General features: G+C 45.2%; 1 protein-coding gene and 1 long non-coding RNA gene across 7 annotated transcripts in view; both read left to right on the top strand.

Moving 5' to 3' along the window:
• LOC125725217 (NACHT, LRR and PYD domains-containing protein 3-like) overlaps window positions 1-7,131 on the top strand; it is a 457,448-nt gene extending 450,317 nt beyond the window's left edge. For all 5 annotated transcript variants that reach the window (XM_049001944.1, XM_049001941.1, XM_049001939.1 and 2 more), the window contains 3 exons: window positions 4,179-4,352; window positions 4,470-4,516; window positions 6,154-7,131. In XM_049001944.1, coding sequence (XP_048857901.1) covers window positions 4,179-4,352; window positions 4,470-4,516; window positions 6,154-6,263 — 331 coding nt within the window. In that variant the 3' untranslated portion in view covers window positions 6,264-7,131. The remainder of the gene's footprint in view (window positions 1-4,178; window positions 4,353-4,469; window positions 4,517-6,153) is intronic.
• Window positions 7,132-9,553: 2,422 nt separating this feature from the next.
• On the top strand, window positions 9,554-10,414 carry LOC125725249 (uncharacterized). Of its 2 annotated transcripts, none has more exons than XR_007387386.1 (3): window positions 9,554-9,647; window positions 10,242-10,315; window positions 10,390-10,414. It is a non-coding gene; the product is annotated as an uncharacterized LOC125725249 (long non-coding RNA). The 2 variants fall into 2 exon arrangements; XR_007387385.1 differs by lacking the exon at window positions 9,554-9,647 and adding an exon at window positions 9,763-9,944.
• Window positions 10,415-22,954: the final 12,540 nt, after the last annotated feature.

The raw sequence follows: 22,954 nt of genomic DNA, 5'->3' as shown, positions 1-22,954 counted from the left end.
TGCCCTGCGATGGGCTGGCCCCCCATCCTGGGTTGTTCCCTGCCTCGTGCCCGTTGTTTCCGGGATAGGCTCCGGACCCCCCGCGACCCAATAGGATAAGCGGTTTGGAAAATGGATGGATGGATGGATATCAGGTCTGTAACCTGATTAGCATTAAAAGGGATGTCAGAGAGGCAGAGTCTCTCAGAAGTAAAGATGGACAGAGGCTCTCCAATCTGTGAAAGAGTGTATAAAATGATTGTGGGATACTTTAAAAACAATGTTCCTCAACGTGAAATTGCACAGGATTTGCAAATCTCATCATCTACGGTGCATAACATCATCAAAAGATTGAGAGAAACTAGAGATATCTCTGTGCGTGAGGGACATGGCCGAAGACCTGTATTGGATGCCCGTGGTCTTCAGGCCCTCAGACGACTCTGCATCACTCATCGGCATGATTGTGTCAATGACATTACTAAATGGGCTCAGGAATACTTCCAGAAAGCACAGTCGGTAAACACAATCCGCCGTGCCATCTGCAGATGCCAGCTAAAGCTCTATCATGCAAAAAGGAAGCCATATCTGAACATGGTCCAGAAGCGCCGTCGTGTCCTGTGGGCCAAGACTCATTTGAAATGGACTGTTTCAAAGAGGGAAAGTGTTCTATGGTCAGACAAGTCCAAATGTGACATTCTTGTTGGTAATGAAGGGCGCCGTGTCCTCCGGGCTAAAGAGGAGGGAGACCTTCCAGCGTGTTATCAGCGTTCAGTTCAAAAGCCAGCATCTCTGATGGTATGGGGGTGCATAAGTGCATACGGTATGGGCAGCTTGCATGTTTTGGAAGGAACTATGAATGCTGAAAGGAATATAAAGGTTTTAGAGCAACACATGCTCCCCTCCAGAGGACGTCTGTTTCAGGGAAGGCCTTGTGTATTTCAGCAGGACAATGCAAAACCACATACTGCAGATATTACAACCACATGGCTTCGTCGGAGAAGAGTCCGGGTGCTGAATTGGCCTGTCTGCAGTCCAGATCTTTCACCTATAGAGAACATACAGTAATTACCTGTGACACCCATGGTGCACTGTGAGCAGGTATACAGGCCCACAGAGCATGCAGATAATTATCTGTGACACTCATTGTACACTGTGAGCAGGTATACAGGCCCACAGAGCATGCAGATAATTATCTGTGACACCCATTGTACACTGTGAGCAGGTATACAGGCCCACAGAGCATGCAGATAATTATCTGTGACACCCATTGTACACTGTGAGCAGGTATACAGGCCCACAGAGCATGCAGATAATTATCTGTGACACCCATTGTACACTGTGAGCAGGTATACAGGCCCACAGAGCATGCAGATAATTATCTGTGACACCCATAGTGCACTGTGAGCAGGTATACAGACTTACATAGCTTGCAGATAATTATCGGTGACACCCATTGTACACTGTGAGCAGGTATCAGTACTGACTACTTTTTATATTGAGTCACATGTTTTATGTGAATTACTTTGTACTGAACTGAAGGCCAGTATTTGTCACTGTGAATATGTTGTTGCAGACGTCCATCCAGAAATCAGAGCTGGGGGAAAAGATAAGGTCCTTATTCCAATTAATTTTTGGTACAAATATCAATGTGTCTGTCGCAGATGGAGGATTATATATTCTAGAGGTTTCTTTTTATTTTTAAGTTGCAGAATGTTGTCTCATCTGAGGAGGATTCAGTGTATTATGTGTGAGGTCCATCTTGGTTTTGATGCTGGATTCAGTTAGTAAATATTAGAAAAATTGCATATTCTCAACTCGTATTTATGGATTAAGTCTTTGAATGTCATGAAATGACTGTTACTGAAAAGGAGGTGGAGATGTGTAATCCCTTTCTGTCCCCGTGAGTGATAGTGAATAGTGATATTGTGAAGTAGGAAGTCCAGATTATTCCAGATTGGCGTGTATTTACAGGGTCTGAGAGTACAGTTAGTGATTTTAATGGCTTTCCACTGGGCTGTCAGTGCTGTGGAAATGGCAGCACTGTGTTGTTAAAGCAGATTTGTTTCTTTAATGAAATTTTGAGTAAGTCTGCATGTCTGAGATTTTTACAGTACAGCTGCTCCTGCTGTAACCATGAGCTGCTGTTACTGCTGTAGTGTGACCATTTAGTTAAGTCTTGCAGTTGATTTGCTAAGTAATAATTAAGAAAAATGAGCTTGTAATCCACCTTAAGATTTATTTTTCTGTAATGTGGAATGTTTGTGTCATGCCCGGCTCGTCCGCTCCTCCTGTGTGCCACGCCCCCTGCTTACCCACGTGTGTTTCCCGGATCGCACCCAGCTGTGTCCGTTTGCTTTTAATCAGTCCTGTGCATTTAAGTCCTGGTCTCCCCAGTTTTCCTTGTCTGTCATTGATGTCAGTCGATGTTCGTGCCCTCGTCTTTGAGATTAAACCCCTCGTTTGCCCTGATTCTCGGCTGTCTGCCTGCTTCTTACTCGCCTGCCCGCACGATCGCCGCTCTGCCCGCGATCGCTGCCGTCTCCCGTGACAGATTGATGTTGCGCTTTTGTTTTTCCAGCAAAAATGTGACATTAATGAGTTGAGTTTGAAAGAATTTTTCTGAAATTATTCTGGACGAGTAATTTTATTTTTATTGATTCAAGTGGGAGACTCATCTATTGTTTTGAGTAAGGGGGTGTAGTTGAGGGTAACCAAGTCAGACAGCCTGTGGGAGATGTAGATACCCAAGTACCGGATATTTCCAGTGTGAAATGGACCATCCTGATCAGCTGATTCCCAGGCATCTTCAGACAGTGAGAATATTATGGGTTTTTTTTCAAGTTTATTGTGTAGTTTGATATATTTTGAAAAGGTATTAATAAAATTAAAATTTCATATATTGAGGGTTTCGTAAAAACAGCAAGATACCATCTGCATAGAGATTAATTTTGTGTTGTTATTAGTATGAATTCCATTTATTTCACTGTTCTGTCGTATTGCTGCCACAATTGTTTCTATGAAGATGGCAAACAGTGAAGGAGAGAGTGGGCATGCAGGCCGTCTTCCCCGTCGGAGTGTGAATGCAGGTGATGTCATCCCATCTGTGACACTGTAGCTTTGGCTGAGGTGTACAGTATTTTAACCCAGTGGGTGAACGATTCTCCGAAGCCAAATCTATGCAATGTATTAAAGAGGAATGTCCAACTGACTGTCAGATGCAGTTTCTGCATCTAATGATGTAATCATGGTTTTAGTGTGGGTATGCTGAGCAGTCTAGACTAAATTAAATAATAATTGTCTTGTCTTGATGAAATCTGTCTGATCAGGATGGATTATAGTAGGAATGACTGTCTGTAACTGGGTGGCGAGAGCTTTTGTAATGATTTTCAAGTTATTCATTAATGAGAGTGGCGGGTAACTGGAGGGTTGTGTTGGGTCTTTATCAGGTCTCAATAACACTGTAATGGCCGGTAACTGGAGGGTTGTGTTGGGTCTTTATCAGGTCTCAATAACACTGTAATGGCCGGTAACTGGAGGGCTGTGTTTGGTCTTTATCAGGTTTCAATAACACTGTAATGGCGGGTAACTGGAGGGTTGTGTTTGGTCTTTATCAGGTTTCAATAACACTGTAATGGCGGGTAACTGGAGGGTTGTGTTGGGTCTTTATCAGGTTTCAATAACACTGTAATGGCCTATACATTTCTGCAGGGTAACCATCCGGTCTGGCGATTGGTTGTTAGGCATTTGGTTGAGGACCTTATGGAGTTCTTCTGATGTTAATGGTGCATCAAGCAGAGGTGGAGCGTTCAGGTGTAAGGAGTACAAATCCAGACCAAGATTTTGTTTCAACAAACCAGTTGAGTCTCTGACTGTGGTACTTTATATTCAACTGGTTGGTTGAAACAAAATCTTGATCTGGATTTGTACTCTCTGGACCTGAAATCTCCACCTCTGGCATCAAGGGCATCTGCTGTTTCATTGGTTAATATGGGTAAGTCTAGATTATTTTTAAATGATTCTATATCAACTGGATCTGGTTTTTCTTCTGAGAAGTGTAGGTTCTTATAAAATGTTCAAAAGATGTTAATTTTGCGTGATTATTGAAATATTTATTAGAGGAGTCACTTTTGCTTAAAAGTAATGCTTGTAATGGTCAGGTGATCTTATTTATTGTGGATTTTTTTTCCATCTTTCTGCAGACTGTCAGGCTGTAGAGTCACAGAAGAAGGCTGTTCTTCCCTGGCATCAGCTCTGAGGTCAAACCCATCACACCTGAGAGAGCTGGACCTGAGCTACAATCACCCAGGAGACTCAGGAGTGAAGCTGCTCTATGCTGTACTGGAGGATCCCAGCTGTAAACTGGAGAAGCTGAAGTGAGTACAGAGTGTGTGTCTGACACGCTACAGATACTTATGCATGTATGTGAAGAAGAGGCACCAATTAATAAATGGATACAGCAGTAGTACTATGTCATTCTGCTTCTCCTGTAGTGTGGATTACGGTGGAGAGTGCAGGACCAGACCAGGCTTACAGAAATGTAAGTGTCTTTGCATGTTGTTGTTTTTATTAATAATACCATGAATACTATGTTATGGTTGTATTCACACAATTGTTGTGATGAGTGTGGCTTTTTGCACTGTGTGTAGATGGATTTCCATGTTTGTGTTTAGGTGAGTTTCATGTCATTTTAGACAACATCCAAACGCGAAACAAAAAATCAGAATCATCACCAAAAACACTATGAATTCATTTAATCGTTTTTAAAAATATTTTTTACTAATGCTTTATAGTTGCTTGTATTATCTTGGTGTTTGTGTGGGAGTGTAGGATGGTTACATATATTCTGAATTAGTTATACATCTTTAATTTCACAAAAAAAGAATCCTTTGCATTTGTTCTTTTTGCGGATGCCGTGAGTGTATGTGTTTTCTGTGTGAGATTCGTTAGTATTGTCCTAAGGAGGCACCTGTAGGCAGTGAGACCGGACTCTCTCCTCAAGTGCAAAATGTGAATTTGCATTTTTACAGGGTGGTTCTGGAACATTCCTTAAATTCATGAGAGAATATTACTGATTGGTCACTGAATCCCTGAGGGATTCCAGGGGAGCCCAAATCCAGTCCTGGAGGGCCAGAGTCCTGCACATTTTTGGGTTTCCCTCATTTAACACACCTGATTCATCTCCTTGTGCTAATAACCACACAGCTCTTGAGCTGAATTATTTATGGTGGAACAGGGAAAGAACTTTGCTACACAGGGCACCGGCCCCCCAGGACTGGATTGGACACCCCTGCTTTAGGTAGAAGAAACAGGCAGCACAAGTCGATGTTAACTGGCCAATGAGGTAGTGCCCCTCTCATAAATATTAATCAGCCAGCCAATCGTGTAGGGCTTCACTCGTGAATATTAAAAAGTTCTCCTGATCCACGGTGCTAAAGAAATTAGCGCCCAGGACACACTGGATGTGCGGCGGAAAATATCAAATTTCATTTCGGCGCCCATGTTAACAGACTAGAGCGGGCCGCGTGCGTGCGCGAGATGCGGGGCTCACGCCTCGCGGCAGCAGCGCAGCATCTACAGTCACGCGCGCGGTAAGCGGTTCTCTATGGAAGCGTATTGCATTCATCTGGGAAAAATTAATTCTGTTTTTCCGAATTAATGAGATAATAATCCCGTTTTTCAGAGGCAATATTTTTCTGAATTAATGAAAACCTTCCTGTTTTTTATGATGCGCGCACGATCTGTGCCGGAATTATCGTTTATATCAGAATCCAGATCCAAATGTTTATTAAATATCACTTTAAACGTGTAATAATATTACTTAAATATTCTGTTATTGATGGCCATTTTCGAGCCGGATGCGCCGGAATTAGCGGTTTGAAGGAAAGACACTGACTTTAGTATTGATCTCTGGTGCCGTTTTGTGGTAAATATGCTTGTGATGAATATGTCTGATGAATGTCGCTGCTTTGTCATTTTTTAATTAAATTAATTAAGCTGTTACTTTAGCTCGCGCCCCATTTTGGCGGCTCTTCCCGCCGCCGTCGCGCGCCCGCTTTATGTTTCATAAACTTCAGTTCCGGCTTCGTTAGGGGAAGCTGTGCTGTTTTTATATCGTACAGAAACATAAAGTACAGGCGGCCTGATGGGATTAATAATTCTTCCTCCTGCCTACAGACTCCTGCCAGCTGACGCTGGACCCCAACACAGCAAACAGACTCCTGTCTCTGTCAGGGGGGGAACAGGAAGGTGACACATGGGTGGGGGGCAGAGCGGCCATATCCTGATCATCTAGAGAGATTTGACAGCTGCTCCCAAGTTCTGTGCAGAGAGAGTCTGACTGGCCGCTGTTACTGGGAGGCTGAGTGGGATGGACGTGTAGTCCTGATAGGAGTGACTTATAAAGGGATCAGGAGGAAAGGAGGGAGGGACTGTGGGCTTGGAGCCAATAACAAGTCATGGTGTCTGTACTGCTCTCCTCACAGACACTCTGTCTGGCACAATGATAAACAGACTCTCATACCCATAGAGCCCTCAGGCTCCCGCAGAGTAGGAGTGTATCTGGACTGGGGGGCTGGTGCTCTGTCCTTCTACAGAGTCTCCTCTGATGGACTGACCCCCCTGCACAGATTCACCTCCTCATTCACTGAGTCCCTCTATCCAGGGTTTCGGGTTTATAGAAACTCCTCAGTGTCACTCTGACGTGTTGCTGGTTCTCCTACAAAAAGGTAAAATCTCTGCTTTTTTACCTTTATAATCCTTTTTACTCTGAAATGTACAGAACTGTGCAAAAGTCTCAGGCAGGCAAAGAAAATGATGTTTAGATTATCCTCCTGTTGGTATAAAACTATGATATGATGCCTGTCAAAGTGTGTCAGCTTCGCCATTTCAGAACCTCTGCTAAAATCATCCCAGTATTTGCAGCGACCGTCCAGTGCAGCCATGTATTTTTTGACTTGGCCACTAACACACCTCATACAGCTAGTCAATCTCTCACTGACTTTTTAAACCAATATATTTAATTATTTAATTGAGCTGTTGGGGAAATTTAACAAAATCATGGAACGACTGAGGTGCCCCTGAGGAGAAGTTTGGGAACTGAAGCGGTGTTCATCTAGCCGTCCAACTAGATATCAGTAACTTTTTAGAAAACATAAGAAATTATTACTAGTTTTTATTGTGTTACTCTTAATTTGCACACGTTCTAATGTTAAATTGTGTTTTTTGTTCTAAGCCAAAGTACACTTGCTACCCAGATAAACAGCTTTAAACATTTCTTTGGACTGACTAAGACCTTTGCACAGTACTGTATGTTTGACAAAAAATAAATGACTGTGTTCAGTGAGCTGAATAAACATGAAAAATATAGTTTAATACGTTTTTTTCTCTGACTAAAATGTAATTAAATGTAAATGTAATCCTGATCGGGGGGGGGGGGGGGGGGGGGGGGGCTATCCCCTTCTCCTGTATATGTACATTTTATATATTATATATTTATGTCCATTTACTGTATTTCCTCCCTGTACAGTGACAATAAAGGCTTTCTGTTCTGTCCTATTAATGTCCTGCTTCAGCGTCACCCAAAGCATAACTGAGTAACATAATGAAACCTCTGATGGATTAAGTTAAATTCACTGTATTACTGCGGCTGAACATAATTAACACAATGACTGTCAATCAATGCATAATAATCATTTAACTAGAGACAAAAACTGGAAAATATAATTATGTCCTGTTACTATCCTTCTTCAGTGGATTAAAGTAAATAAAATTATTATTAATATATTTCAATAAATAAAGAAATTTCTTTTGTTAAATAATTAACACCCTTGCCACCCCCACCCCCCAGTAATAGGTCTGGTTGCTCCCCCGTCGGACACAAGGGGCAGCTACCCAGACACCCTTGCCACCCCCACCCCCCAGTAATAAGTCTGGTTGCTCCCCCGTCAGACAACGGGCAGGTGCCCAGGCAGCCTTGCCACCCCCACCCCACTGTAAGAGGTCTGGTTGTGCCCCCGTCAGACAGAACGGGCAGATGCCCAGGCAGCCTTGCCGCCCCCACCCCACTGTAAAAGGTCTGGTTATACCCCCGTCAGACAGAACGGGCAGGTGCCCAAACACCCTTGCCACCCCCACCACACTGTAAAAGGTCTGGTTTTGCCCCCGTCAGACAGAACGGGCAGGTGCCCAGGGTCCCTTACCCCCCCCCCCCCACCACACTGTAAAAGGTCTGGTTGCCCCCCCGTCTGACAGAATGGGCAGGTGCTCAGGCAGCATTTCCACCCCCACCCCACTGAAAAGGTCTGGTTATGCCCCCGTCAGACAGAACGGGCAGGTGCCCAAACACCCTTGCCACCCCCACCCCACTGTAAAAGGTCTGGTTTTGCCCCCGTCAGACAGAACGGGCAGGTGCCCAAACACCCTTACCACCCCCACCCCACTGTAAAAGGTCTGGTTATGCCCCCGTCAGACAGAACGGGCAGGTGCCCAAACACCCTTGCCACCCCCACCCCCACTGTAAAAGGTCTGGTTTTGCCCCCGTCAGACAGAACGGGCAGGTGCCCAAACACCCTTGCCACCCCCACCCCACTGTAAAAGGTTTGGTTATGCCCCCGTCAGACAGAACGGGCAGGTGCCCAGGCAGCCTTGCCACCCCCACCCCACTGTAAAAGGTCTGGTTACTCCCCCGTAGGACAGAAGGGTCAGGTGCCCAGGCAGCCTTGCCACCCCCCACCCCACTGTAAAAGGTCTGGTTATGCCCCCGTCAGACTGAACGGGCAGGTGCCCAAACACCCTTGCCACCCCCACCCCACTGTAAAAGGTCTGGTTTAGCCCCCGTCAGACAGAACGGGCAGGTGCCCAAACACCCTTGCCACCCCCACCCCACTGTAAAAGGTTTGGTTATGCCCCCGTCAGACAGAACTGGCAGGTGCCCAGGCAGCCTTGCCACCCCCACCCCACTGTAAAAGGTCTTTTTATGCCCCCGTCGGACAGAACGGGCAGGTGCCCAGACACCCTTGCCACCCCCACCCCAATTGTAAAAGGTCTGGTTACTCCCCCGTTGTACAGAAGGGGCAGGTGCCCAGGCAGCCTTGCCACCCCCACCCCACTGTAAAAGGTCTGGTTATGCCCCCGTCAGACTGAACGGGCAGGTGCCCAAACACCCTTGCCACCCCCACCCCACTGTAAAAGGTCTGGTTTTGCCCCCGTCAGACAGAAACGGGCAGGTGCCCAAACACCCTTGCCACCCCCACCCCACTGTAAAAGGTTTGGTTATGCCCCCGTCAGACAGAACGGGCAGGTGCCCAGGCAGCCTTGCCACCCCCACCCCACTGAAAACGGTCTGGTTTTGCCCCCGTCAGACAGAACGGGCAGGTGCCCAGGCAGCCTTGCCACCCCCACCCCACTGAAAACGGTCTGGTTTTGCCCCCGTCAGACAGAACGGGCAGGTGCCCAGGCAGCCTTGCCACCCCCACCCCACTGTAAAAGGTCTGGTTATGCCCCCGTCAGACAGAACGGGCAGGTGCCCAAACACCCTTGACACCCCCACCCCACTGTAAAAGGTCTGGTTTAGCCCCCGTCAGACAGAACGGGCAGGTGCCCAAACACCCTTGCCACCCCCACCCCACTGTAAAAGGTTTGGTTATGCCCCCGTCAGACAGAACGGGCAGGTGCCAGGCAGCCTTGCCACCCCCACCCCACTGAAAACGGTCTGGTTTTGCCCCCGTCAGACAGAACGGGCAGGTGCCCAGGCAGTCTTGCCACCCCCCACCCCACTGTAAAAGGTCTTTTTATGCCCCCGTCGGACAGAACGGGCAGGTGCCCAGACACCCTTGCCACCCCCACCCCAATTGTAAAAGGTCTGGTTACTCCCCCGTTGTACAGAAGGGGCAGGTGCCCAGGCAGCCTTGCCACCCCCACCCCACTGTAAAAGGTTTGGTTATGCCCCCGTCAGACAGAACGGGCAGGTGCCCAAACACCCTTGCCACCCCCCACCCCACTGTAAAAGGTCTGGTTTTGCCCCCGTCAGACAGAACGGGCAGGTGCCCAAACACCCTTGCCACCCCCACCCCACTGTAAAAGGTCTGGTTTTGCCCCCGTCAGACAGAACGGGCAGGTGCCCAAACACCCTTGCCACCCCCACCCCACTGTAAAAGGTTTGGTTATGCCCCCGTCAGACAGAACGGGCAGGTGCCCAGGCAGCCTTGCCACCCCCACCCCACTGAAAACGGTCTGGTTTTGCCCCCGTCAGACAGAACGGGCAGGTGCCCAGGCAGCCTTGCCACCCCCACCCCACTGAAAACGGTCTGGTTTTGCCCCCGTCAGACAGAACGGGCAGGTGCCCAGACAGCCTTGCCACCCCCACCCCACTGAAAACGGTCTGGTTTTGCCCCCGTCAGACAGAACGGGCAGGTGCCCAGGCAGCCTTGCCACCCCCACCCCACTGTAAAAGGTCTTTTTATGCCCCCGTCGGACAGAACGGGCAGGTGCCCAGACACCCTTGCCACCCCCACCCCAATTGTAAAAGGTCTGGTTACTCCCCCGTCGTACAGAAGGGGCAGGTGCCCAGGTAGCCTTGCCACCCCCACCCCACTGTAAAAGGTCTGGTTGCTCCCCCATCGTACAGAAGGGGCAGGTACCCAGGCAGCCTTGCCACCCCCACCCCACTTGTAAAAGGTCTGGTTCCTCCCCCGTTAGACAGAAAGGGCAGGTGCCCAGGTAGCCTTGACACCCCCACGCCACTGTAAAAGGTCTGGTTATGCCCCCTTCGGACAGAACGGGCAGGTGCCCAGGCACCCTTGCCACCCCCACCCCACTGTAAAAGATCTGGTTGCTCCCCCGTAGGATAGAAGGGGCACGTGCCCATGCACCCTTACTCCTCTGCCCCCACTTATCTGTCTGACTTATAAATTGATACACAGATAGATACTGAACCCCTCCCACGCCCGGCTGGCAAAAGCCACACAATTTATCTGCATGCATTATTATTAACAAACGTGTAAAAATATACACAGACATCCATTGACAATCCACCATTTGATTCATTATCTATTGCACATTCTATACAGTGACTGTAGTCAGTTATAATGTCTCTCTATCAAGCTGCTGCTATATTTCTTACATCCACTGGACACGATCATTCCGGAAACAATGTGTACGTTTCAGGGCCGCCACTAGGTGGAGACAAAACACAGATTACTAAATAAAATAGGATCAGAATTAAATTATAAGAAAGCGGATCTATGCGCGATATAAAATACCATGATTACTCCGTTTTAACGGAAAACTTCATTTTATTCAAGTTTGTCATTAGCAGTCATTTGCGTTCTTTCATAATAAAAACAATTTTATGAGCCATAAATTATCAATATATTTTGCAGGAACAGATATCGCGCCGCTGAAGTTCAGCACTTTCCCGTTTGAGATGAACGTGATGTTGCCGTTTCCTGCCGGCGACCTTTAAAAATCCACGACAGCAGCGGTTAGATGCAGCGTGTGCAGCGGCCATATTTACGGACAAAATCAAGCTGCTGAATAAGACTTAGTTTGTGGTTTATTAATTTATAAGTAACAGCATAATACTACATTATTTGTGCTTCCTCGGGTAAAGTGTTACCGATGAGAGAACATTTTGAAAATCAGTAAATAACATTTTCTCTTGCCTTGACTCTAAATCAGACCTAGACATATTTGAGTAGATTACCAGGTTTCCTCTGGTTATTGCACTTACCGCACACAATATGAAGAAAATGTAAGTGAACCGAAATCTCCATGCAATGAATTAGCATCCTGTGAGTATCAAGTGCTGCACGCCATACATTAGCAATGGGCATCAGATCACTGTATTCAACAGGGTGAGGGGTTATTCAGGAAGGACGAGTGTATTATTATAAAACAGACTGATAAATCAGCTTGTTTAAGCAGTTATTACTGTACGTCTTGTTCAATAATCCAACATACTTTCCCAGCTGGCAGCTTTCAAAGAGGACTTACTCATTGTTCTTGCAAACCTCGACATTTATGAAGGCCTCTATACCTTAACAAGCTTACGGTTAAATGCAGCACGGCCCCTAATGTCCTGTCTGGATGTCTGGAGGTGATTTTCTGTCCTGAGTTAGATGAAATGCATGAATCCATTTCCAAAAGCTGTTTATCTGGGTCCCCGCGATGGGGCCCCTTGGATATGGTGCCAGTATCTCACAGGCTTTGGACACCGAATCAATCAGGCATTTCTGAGTCGCATCTTACATAAGAACATAAGAACTATACAAACGAGAGGAGGCCATTCGGCCCATCAAGCTCACTTGGGGAGAACTAAACTAATAGCTCAGAATCGTTAAAATCTTATCTAGCTCTGATTTAAAGGAACCCAAGGATTCAGCTTGCACTACATTATCAGGAAGGCTATTCCATACTCTGACTACACGCTGTGTAAAGAAGTGCTTCCTTAAATCCAGTTTGAAATGTTCTCCCGCTAATTTCCACCTATGGGCAAGAGTTCGTGTATTTAAACTAATGCTGAAGTAACTATTTGGTTGAACAGCATCTTTATTTAGCCTGATCTTTATTTTTTGTCTAGCAAATTTAACACAAACCAGTGTGTGGCCTGAATGACACACTAATTAAAGCGAATTCAGTGGCAGGAAAAGGTTTCCCGCTTATTTACATATATTTCAGAGGTTCACAGAGCTGCCAGCTTTGGTCTCCTGGCTGCTGTGACATTTTCAATTCGAGACAAATCTGCACACGCATTTACGTGTCACAATTACGTCACGTGGGCCAAACGCCACACTTAAGGCAACAGGGGCATTTATTAGCCCTATTTTAACCCAATGGTTAACCTAACCATAAAGCCCCCAATAAACCTTATAAGCCCCGACTACGCCACCTGATGTTACCATAGGGCACCAGGACCCTCCAAGTTGGTTCAGACTGGTTGTGCTGGTATGAGTCGCTCCACAGACACCCAAACACCCGATGGTTTGTATTTTACCAATTTATTTTACAAAGAATAAAAACACACTTTAAAATGCCGAGGCTAGCCGATAGCATACAAAAACGTCATAAAAATTTAGTCCGTTCAGGGCCCACTATCAGATCAGCGGGGCCAGGCGATGTCCGTGCAACAGATGATCCCCACAAGCCCGGTTCCGTCCGCCCCAGCCTATAAGGGTGACACAAACACAAGGCGAGCAAACAGATTCTACCACAGCACGACCCACAATCGCCGTATAGGGATACCGAGAGTATCGCGACAAAGGCACACTACCGCACACTTATCACCCCCACAGGGCACCGCAATAATCACACACACAAATCGAAACACCCGTACACACCCACTACAAACGACACCCTATCACGGTATCCACTACAGGGAGGATTGATAACCTGGTTTCGAACACCCGCCACTACATCAGCCTAAACCAGACCCCAGATCCGACGCCGACCCGATATTTGGCTCTGTCTAAGCGAACAGAGTTTTCACTTAACTCGCTGCGGGGGGGAATGCCCAGTTACTCTCCCCCGCTCCGGCGTCCCAGCGACTCCTTCCCCGCCAGAGCGTCTCGAGACGCGATCGCCACTCGGGGTGCTCCGCTCTCCAGTATCGGCTCCCCTGTCCACTCTCCGGTGCGCCTTTTTCCGGTGTCTCCTCCGGGTCTCTTCTGTCCACTCTCTGGTGCGCCTTTTTCCGGTGTCTCCTCCGGGTCTCTTCTGTCCACTCTCTGGTGCGCCTTTTTCCGGTGTCTCCTCCGGGTCTCTTCTGTCCACTCTCTGGTGCGCCTTTTTCCGGTGTCTCCTCCGGGTCTCTTCTGTCCACTCTCCGGTGCGCCTTTTTCCGGTCTCGCCTCCGGGTCTCTGCTGTCCACTCTCTGGTGCGCCTTTTTCCGGTGTCTCCTCCGGTTCCCCTTCTGTCCACTCCCTGGTGCGCCTTTTTCCGGTGTCTCCTCCGGTTCCCCCCTTTCCTTTCTTCCAGGGTGCCTTTTCTCTAATGCGATCCTCCCCCTTCACTTTCCCAACCAATCCCAAACATTGTTCCAGCGCCGCAATTGTCAAGGCAATTAATTAGTCCCACGATCCCGGCTGACGTACCAAAGGCACCAGGATATAAACAAAACCCCGCATGCCCATAATACCCACGTGACACATGTATGTAAGAGTTTTATTACCTTGTAAATAGTCTGTAGGGTTTGCAAGCTACCGAAATGCCTTTGATGTAACTAAGTATAAATTTATAATAGAATAATATAGAATTGCCTATCCAGGAACAATGGGCGCAGGTGGGAACGAACCCTGAGCAGAAACCAACCCTGTGCGGGAACCAACCCTGGGCGGGAACCAACCCTGGGGGGCACCAACTCACCACAGGGCGCACACACTCACACAGCCACACTCACACAAGTACTGGGCTAATTCAGAGACGCCAATCAGCCAACCCAGCACACCTTTGGACTGTGGGAGGAGACCGGTGCAGCACTGAAACACCTCACTTCAAACGGGCTTCAGTGCAGGTAATATATTAAGGCAGTGTTATGGCAGGGCGTCTGTGATGGGGGGGTGAGAGGTGGTGTTCAGGCTTAATCCAAAGTAGATTAGTGGGTCTCATTAGGAACAGCGACGACCTGCCCTATAGAGAGAAGGTGAAGAGACTGGTGGGTTGGTGCAGTGACAACAGCCTGATCCTGAATGTGGAGAAGACCAAGGAGATGATCATGGACTTCAGGAGAAAACAGCCCAGTCATTCAGCACTTGTCACTGACAACAGTGCTGTGGAGGTGGTCAGCAGCATCAGATTCCTGGGGGTGCAGATAACTGACAGTCTGGACTGGTCACCAAACACAACATCACCGGTTAAACGGGCTCAGCAGCGTTTGTACTTCCTCCTCCGGATGAAGAGAGCTTTCCTCTCCCATCCTCAGCACCTTCTACCGAGGCACCATAGAGAGCGTGCTGACCAGCTGTATCTCCATCTGGTTTGGCAGCTCGAAAGCCTCAGACAGGAAATGGCTGCAGAGAGTGGTGAGGACTGCAGAGAGGATCATCGGGACTTCTCTTCCATCCATCCAGGACATTGTGCACAAACACTGTCTCAGCAGAGCCTGTGACATCATCAGAGACTCCGCCCACCCCCACCAGGGACTGTTCGCCCTGCTGCCCTCTGGGAAGAGGCTTTGCAGCATCAGGACCAGGACAGTCAGATTCTGTAATAGTTTCATTCCTCAAGCCATTAGACTCCTGAACTCTCAATACCTCAAGGCAGCCCCCCCCACCCCAGCCTCTCTCCATCCATCCACACGTCACTTTCAAGAGCTGCTTCTTTTTAATAGTTTAGTGCAATATGTCTGAAACGGCGATGTACACTGGTGTTTGCTGCTATAGTGCTGTTAATATATTTTTATGCATATTCTATGTTAATTCCACTTTATATTCTTTTTTAATTCACTCTGCTGGGCCGATGATGAGTCAATGCAACGTAATTATGCTCTGATGTGCACTAACCGGTGTATGTTCTGAATGACAATGAAGTAGCTATTCTATTCTATTCTATGTCTGGATAAGTATGGGCTGGAATACAGAGAGAAGCTGGTGGCCAAAGCAGTGACGGGTCATGAGTGGCAGATGCTCTGGGGTCCAAACAGGAGTTAGAGAGTGTGGTAGAAAAATTTTAAATATAACACTTAGAATAAAAGTCGGACCTCTCAGTTTGGTGAGTAAAGGAAATCTCTTTTATTCCAGCAACTCAGCAAAGCGCTCTCATCACACTCTGGCACTCGGTACCAAGACACCCGAGCTTACAGAGCAACCAGCTAATAAACCATAACTCCTAAATTTGCAATAAGGGTGTCTAAATCCTGATTGGTCACAAAACACCAACAAACTGAGCTCAAACATATAACAAACACAATTCTCCTGCTCTATTGGTTCACCTTGGCAACAAGGTAAAATCCACCCATTTTGCCAGAATTTTACCAGTTAGATGCAGCGTGTGCAGCGACCATATTTACGGACAAAATCAAGCTGCTGACTAAGACTTAGTTTGTGGTTTATTAATTCATAAGTAACAGCATAATACTACATTATTTGTGCTTATAAAGTGTTACCGATGAGAGAACACTTTGAAAATCAGTAAATAACATTTTCTCTTGCCTTGACTGTAAATCAGAGCTAGACGTGTTTACCAGAATATGTCTCAACTGCTAGACTCTACTTGAGATATGAATATAGATATTGATTACATGACATTGAATCACTATTAATGTTTGGGTGTTCCATTGATTAATGATTAACACATTGACGTATTGTCATTAAATCACTGCAAATACACGGTTAACATATGATTAATATGATTAACATAATTACTTATACATTTGCACTACCGCATAGCTTGCTATATATTGCCTGCCGCAACTATTTTATAAAGCTATAACTCACTGTGCACCAGTTGGGGCAGCTTCGAATCTCTCCCTGCAGGTGGTTTCTCCCCCCCCTTTTGTGCCGCTGTCTGCCTCTCCAAGGTCCGAGCTTTCCTCGGGGTCTGCGGAGCTATCGCAAAGCGAGGTCACACAGTACTCAAAACAATCTCTTCTTGCCTAAGACATAACAGACCCAATATGCCTCCCTCCCGAGCTACCAATGTCCAGTTTTACTTCCACACCTGTCTCAAGGTTAGAAAAAATAAAAATTTGACAGTGCGTGAAAACAATGAAACTATTACAAATACCTGTCCCACCATGTACTGTAATTCAATGGTATAGATGTAATAAATTATTATAGAGCCCAGCCTCTCAGTGACGAGATAACCATCAATTCATAGCAGTACTATCGAGAGCCAAGTTCATTTTGCCTTCTTTTTCCCCAAACATTGAAGAGCTCGGCAAAGCTTCAGTTAAAAGTCTTAAAAATTATCTTCTTGGTCCACAGCCTCTTCGTGAACTTGTGTGACAAGAGAAATTGTGTGACATGGATCATATGTTTTGCGATTAAAACCTCTGATGGCTCCATTCATGACTGAAGATCAGTTAATGTTAAACCTGCATTTCTTAAGATGGTTTATGTTGGTTGCAAGATCTTGCAAAATATCTCTTGCTGGCAGAGAACTTTGTGTTGTTCTTCAGGATCAAACAAAACACAGGTAGTTTAGCATGTGGCATTATGTGTTGTTAATGGTACAGATAATTGCACAGACAATGGCACAGAACTTCAGCACACAATTATATTTATTATATTATAAAGAGATTGTGATATATATACAATAAGCAGAATAAATGATCAAACTTCTGTAAGCTGTGTTGCTAAGCTGTCATCTGTTATCCATTTAACCCCCTCCTCTCAGTTTAAACATTTTATTGTTATTAGATTGTTATTTATTGTTATTAGAGTCATTGCACATTCCATGGATGAAGAAACGTGACAGCCAGCACCACCATTAAATATCTCAATATTGTACTAACCTTACGCTCTGGATGCTTGCCAGTGCGGTGTGATTCAGTTCCTCATCATCAGAAGACACATCAGACAGTGCAGCCACTACTGAAAGGTAGTCATCATAGTTTGCTGGTTGATGAATCGTTGTGGTAGTTGAGGTAGAGGGTAGTACAGAACATGTACTTGGATAAAAGTGCTTTGGAAGGGTGAGTTTGAGTTATTTTGACACATTAAGACAGTGGTTTTCAACCTGTGGGCCGCGACGGTATTGCAGGGGGGCTGCCAATTATTATTAATAGAAATTGTAATATTGTTAATATAATAAAAAATGTCTAGTCAAAATCAAATAAATCATAATTTGATATATAATTAAATAATGAGAAATTAAATAATAAACTGTTACTATGCGTTCACTATTCGAGCTCACTGATTGGTTTAATAACAACCCGCCAACTTAGACTATCTAAAATAGTTTTGATTCATACATGCTGAAGCAGATTTAAAAATGGATAAATGGTTGACAAACAGGATCGCTGAAAAGAAAAAATACAGACGTTTCTTCAGCAACAAGTAAGCCTGACACTGAAAAGCCTCAAAATAAACCTAAACGAAGAAAATATAGTAGTGACTACCTAGCGCTGGGTTTCACATATGTTGGAGCAGAGAACGAGCAGCTACCGCTCTGTGTTGTGTGCTCAGAAATACTGTCAAATGAAGCTTTAAAACCAATCAAACTACGACGGCACTTGGAAATAAAGCATAGTGAATATGCATCCAAGCCTATAGAATTTTTTGAGAACAAACTTAAAGAGTACCAAAGCAGGAAAAAAACTCTTGAAACAGCGTTCTCTGGCAACGACAACAGTAAAGCAGTGGAGGCATCTTATCGTGTTGCAAAGCTCATTGCAAAGGCTGGAAAACCGCACACAATTGGTGAAACTTTACCTGCTGCGAAAGAAATGGTTGGCGTGATGTGTGGAGAAAAGGCCCGCAAGCAGTTAAATTTGATTTCACTTTCAGATAATACAGTCGAGAGAAGAATCAATGAAATGGCAGATGATATAACTCAGAAGTTGGTCAAAAACATTCGAGAGAGTCCCTTTTATGCCCTACAGTTGGATGAATCGACCGATATAGCAAACCTTTCCAACCTCCTTGCCTTTGTACGGTATGTACATAATGGAGAATTACAAGAAGATTTCCTTTTCTGTAAGCCGCTGCCGGCGCAATCAACTGCCCAAGCCATATTTGATATTTTGAATGCGTTCATTGTTTCAAATGGAATGGACTGGTCTAAATGCGTGGGTCTGAGCACAGATGGAGCAAGAGCCATGGTGGGACATCGCAACGGAGTCGTTGCGCGCGTAAAAACAGCTGCGCCGCTCATGAGCTCTGTCCACTGCAGTTTACATCGGGAGGCGCTAGCTACCAAAAAGATGCCCACAGATCTCAGATGCGTCTTGGATGAGGCTGTTAAAATCGTCAATTTCATAAAGACTAGGCCCCTTCAGTCACGTCTGTTTCGACTACTCTGTGAAGAAATGGGAAGTGACCATGTTCAGCTTCTGTTACACATTGAGGTACAATGGCTTTCACGAGGCAGGGTGCTTACTCGTCTATTTGAATTACGCAACGAAGCACGGATTTTTTTTATCTGACTCAAATTTTCCCCTTTCAGACCGCCTCAGTGATTTCGAGTGGCTTGCAAAATTGTCCTACCTTTCTGATATTTTCAATCACCTAAATGGTGTGAACTTGAGTCTTCAGGGCAAATCAGTGACAGCGTTTCAAGTCCAAAATAAAATCGAAGCCACAATAAAGAAACTGGACATTTGGGCCGGACGAATTCGCAAATCAAACTCTGAATCGTTTGAAAATTTGTCACATCTTTTGACAGAAGAAGCCATGAGCCTACCCATCTTGGTTAAAAAGCTGATTGAGGAGCATCTCCAAGGACTGAAGAGCCAGTTGCGTGACTACTTTCCATCTCCAGATGCTCAGGTTGCCTGGATGGAAAATCCTTTTGCAAACTTGTGTGAGGGAGCCGTCACAAGCTTAAGTGCAAAAGAGCACGACAGCCTCATTGACATGTCTTGTGACAGTGCTTTAAAATTGACGTTTTCTCAAAAAACATTGACGGATTTCTGGATTCATACATTCTCCGAGTATCCTGATCTTTCTGACAAAGCTCTTAAGTTTTTGATGCCATTTCCGACAACATACTTATGTGAAGCAGGATTTTCTGCATTGGTGGCACTCAAGACAAAATACCGGAATAAGCTTAACGTCGAGCCTGATCTCCGCTTGCAACTTTCTTCCCTTCAACCCGACATACAGCGCTTAGAAAATGCTAAACAACACCAACCTTCGCATTAGGTGAGTGACAAAGATTGTTGTTTATAGTTTCATGTCTAATTGTCTTGCAAACAAGTTGAGATTTTCTTTGTGCATGTTATCCATTTAGCTAAATTTGTTTCATGGTTGTTGTTTTAAATTTATTTACATATTGCAGTTCCGTTTCCCTTTAATGTGTCTTTTTTTATTTATTTATTTATTTATTTTTGCCTGCTCTCGATTTGCGCTTGTCACTCGAGTCTGACTCTAGTCTTGCTTTGTCCAGTGCTCCATTTCTCTGCCGGTTTTGACTGCTCGTTTCAACCCAGCTCTGCCTGTTCCCTCTGACGGCTCTTCGGCTCGCTGACGTTCTACCCGCTGCCGACCTCTGCCTGGATTTGGTTTTCCCGTTTTCGAAATGTCAACCCGAACCTGTGGGGGCTTGCTGATCCGTTATGTATATTTTCTTGTATTGTATTTCTTGTATTTTCTTGTATATGTATATTACCAGTTTATTCAATAAAGACAAATAACAGCCTTGCTTCCGAGTACTTAGTTAACCCGACACAAAAAGCGGGATCGTTTAAATTCTTTTGCAGTGGGCCGCGTTAAAAAATATGTGTTTGGCTGTGTGGGCCGTGAGTTAAAAAAGGTTGGAAACCACTGGTCTAGTCTTTGCCAAGTTTTATGCTTATTTCCCCTGGTTAAGTTAATCTGACTTGTGTGTTTAGGAGGGTCATACAGGCTTTTTGTTTGTAATGGAAGCACAGGGTCTGTACTTGCAGCTTATTTGCCATGTTAATGGAAGCATTTTACCTTCCTCTCTAATCTTTTTTTCTTGGCTCTCACTGCAGTCTCCTCTATGCTAGGGTTTCTCAACCCAGTCCTTGGACCCCACTGCAAAGATCCACAGTTTTGCTCTATCCAAGCTCTCAGCACAGCAGTAAAAGGTGACTGTTTGGTTCATGCATGCAGGGATCTGGGACAGAGCGTGGAACGTGGAGCTGTCTGGTGGGCTGAGGAATGAGTTTAGAAATGCTGCTGTATGAAGTATTAAACAATTTGACCGGTTGGATAAATGTTAAAATGTTTTCTCCAAATATAAAAAGAGAGAATCTTCTGTTTTGCGTCTCATTACAAGCAAATTTGTTTTTTGTTTTTATGTCACTCTAGTATTTGATATCTAATTTTCAGTCTGGCAATATAATCTGGTGAATGGGGAAAGACTTCCAGCAGGGGCTCCGGTTTCCTCCCACAGTCCAAAAGTGTGCAGGGTAGGTTAATTGGCAAATCTGAGTTGTGAGTGTTTGCGCCCTGCAGAGTGTTGACTCCTGCCCAGGGTTGGTTCCTGCCTACGCCTGTTGTTCCAAGGACAGGCTCCGGTCCCCCCCGCGACCTCAGTTTGGCTTGCTGTCTCCCCGCTTGGTTTTCTTTGGTTTACGTCTTCACTAGCCCCCTCGTTGCTTTGACTTGTGTGTAAGTTATGTATCTGTGATTGTATTGCTGCATAGGGAGTGACTGCTGTTTTGTTTTGCAAGTGTGTGTTGGACTCTGTTTATTTGGTTAGGGAGTGAGGTGGAGTGTTTGTCTTTTGGTTTCCTTTTCTTTTGCACTTAGGTGAGATTAGCTGTGGGTCGCACTTGATAGTTGGGGATTTTGTTTGTTATTTTGGCTGTGGTCACTCCCAAAGTCTTTTGCACCGGGTTATTTGTTCAGTGTCAGTATTATATAATATAATAAAAATATCCCTTTATCCACTGGTGTTCCCTTCTTGCCCTCACCCTGTTTGTCCCTTTATCCCATTCCCCTTTCCCGTGAATACTGTTACACTCCAACCCTAGACAGGATATCAAAACAGCATCTTACCTATTGTTTTAAAAGAGATGACGGATATTATTCATTGACCTTTATCTTTGCTATTTCAGAAATCCGTATCTGCCGGTGTGGTACCTTCTGACTGGAAGTATACACTGTAAAAAAAGGCAAAATTTGTCACAGTTTTAAACCATTTTATATCAGCCAATTTGACTACAGCATAATTATCTTTTTCCTTGTATGTTAAATTACAGAAAAATTTTATCAAAACTACATTGCATAAACATATTTTTACGCACAGTTTGTAAAATAACAGAGAAGCCCCTTCAGTGAAACTGGTCAATTTCTTTTCTGTATTTTTACAGAAATTAAACTTATGGTCATATGCTTTATCTGTAAAATTTTTATGGTTTTATTGTACCAACATGTGTTTTAGTAAAACGAAGGCACAACAGCTGTTTTCTATAATTTTGCTTTCATTAACTTTAATTTTACATTCAGTGTACATAAAATCTACATTGTTTTACTGTAATAAACCAGATATCCACCATAATTGTACTGTGTTGTTGGATATATACGAAATGGTTTGCATAGATCTAAGGTTATAAACATTAAAAAAACTTAAAATTAGAAAATATAGACCCTATATTATAGGGAATATGCGAGTCATCGAACTGATATTGTAACGAACCCAAACTACAGTAGCGTCAGAGGCTGTAAACGGAGAACAGATCACCACCAGACTGCAGCTACAATTACAGAGATAATTTTATTCAGTACAATTCATGCAGCGACCCATTGGGTCGGATCTGGATTCACAAAGAGTTCGGTCCCGCTTTCTCCCCGTAGCACACCACCCCTTTTTAAGTGTGTGTTATTAACCCACGCTACCGCACAGTAAATCCCGCACCACACAACATCCCCATTAGGGCATGGCACACCAATAGCACTGCAATGCACAGTAATCCCCACACTTCGGGCACAGGCAAGCGTTACGGGACCCGAACTGCCTCTATAGTCTAAATCTGATCGCATTTCACCGGTCTTATCCTGCCTTCATTGGCAACCAGTTAAGTCTTGGATTGATTATAAAATACTGCCCTGACCTATAAAGCACTGAATGGCCTTGCACCAGAATACCTTAGTGACCTGCTGACCTCTTACAACCCTCCACGCTTGCTTCGTTCTCAAGGCGCAGGATATCTGTTAGTACCTAGGGTAGAAAGAGCTACGGCAGGCTGCAGAGCTTTCTCCTATAGAGCTCCTCAGCTGTGGAATGGTCTTCCACCGGATGTGCGGGTTTCAGGCTCACTCTCAATATTCAAGTCTAGACTAAAAACACGCCTGTTTAGTTTAGCTTATAGGGACTCTAGTTCTGACTCTAGCTATTTCCTCACTCCCAGTC

The sequence above is a fragment of the Brienomyrus brachyistius genome, unplaced genomic scaffold (genome assembly GCF_023856365.1).
Source record: "Brienomyrus brachyistius isolate T26 unplaced genomic scaffold, BBRACH_0.4 scaffold63, whole genome shotgun sequence".
Classification (NCBI taxonomy): Eukaryota; Metazoa; Chordata; class Actinopteri; order Osteoglossiformes; family Mormyridae; genus Brienomyrus; species Brienomyrus brachyistius.
Note: the sequence above shows the minus strand (reverse complement) of the source record. Positions and strands in the feature narration are given on the sequence as shown.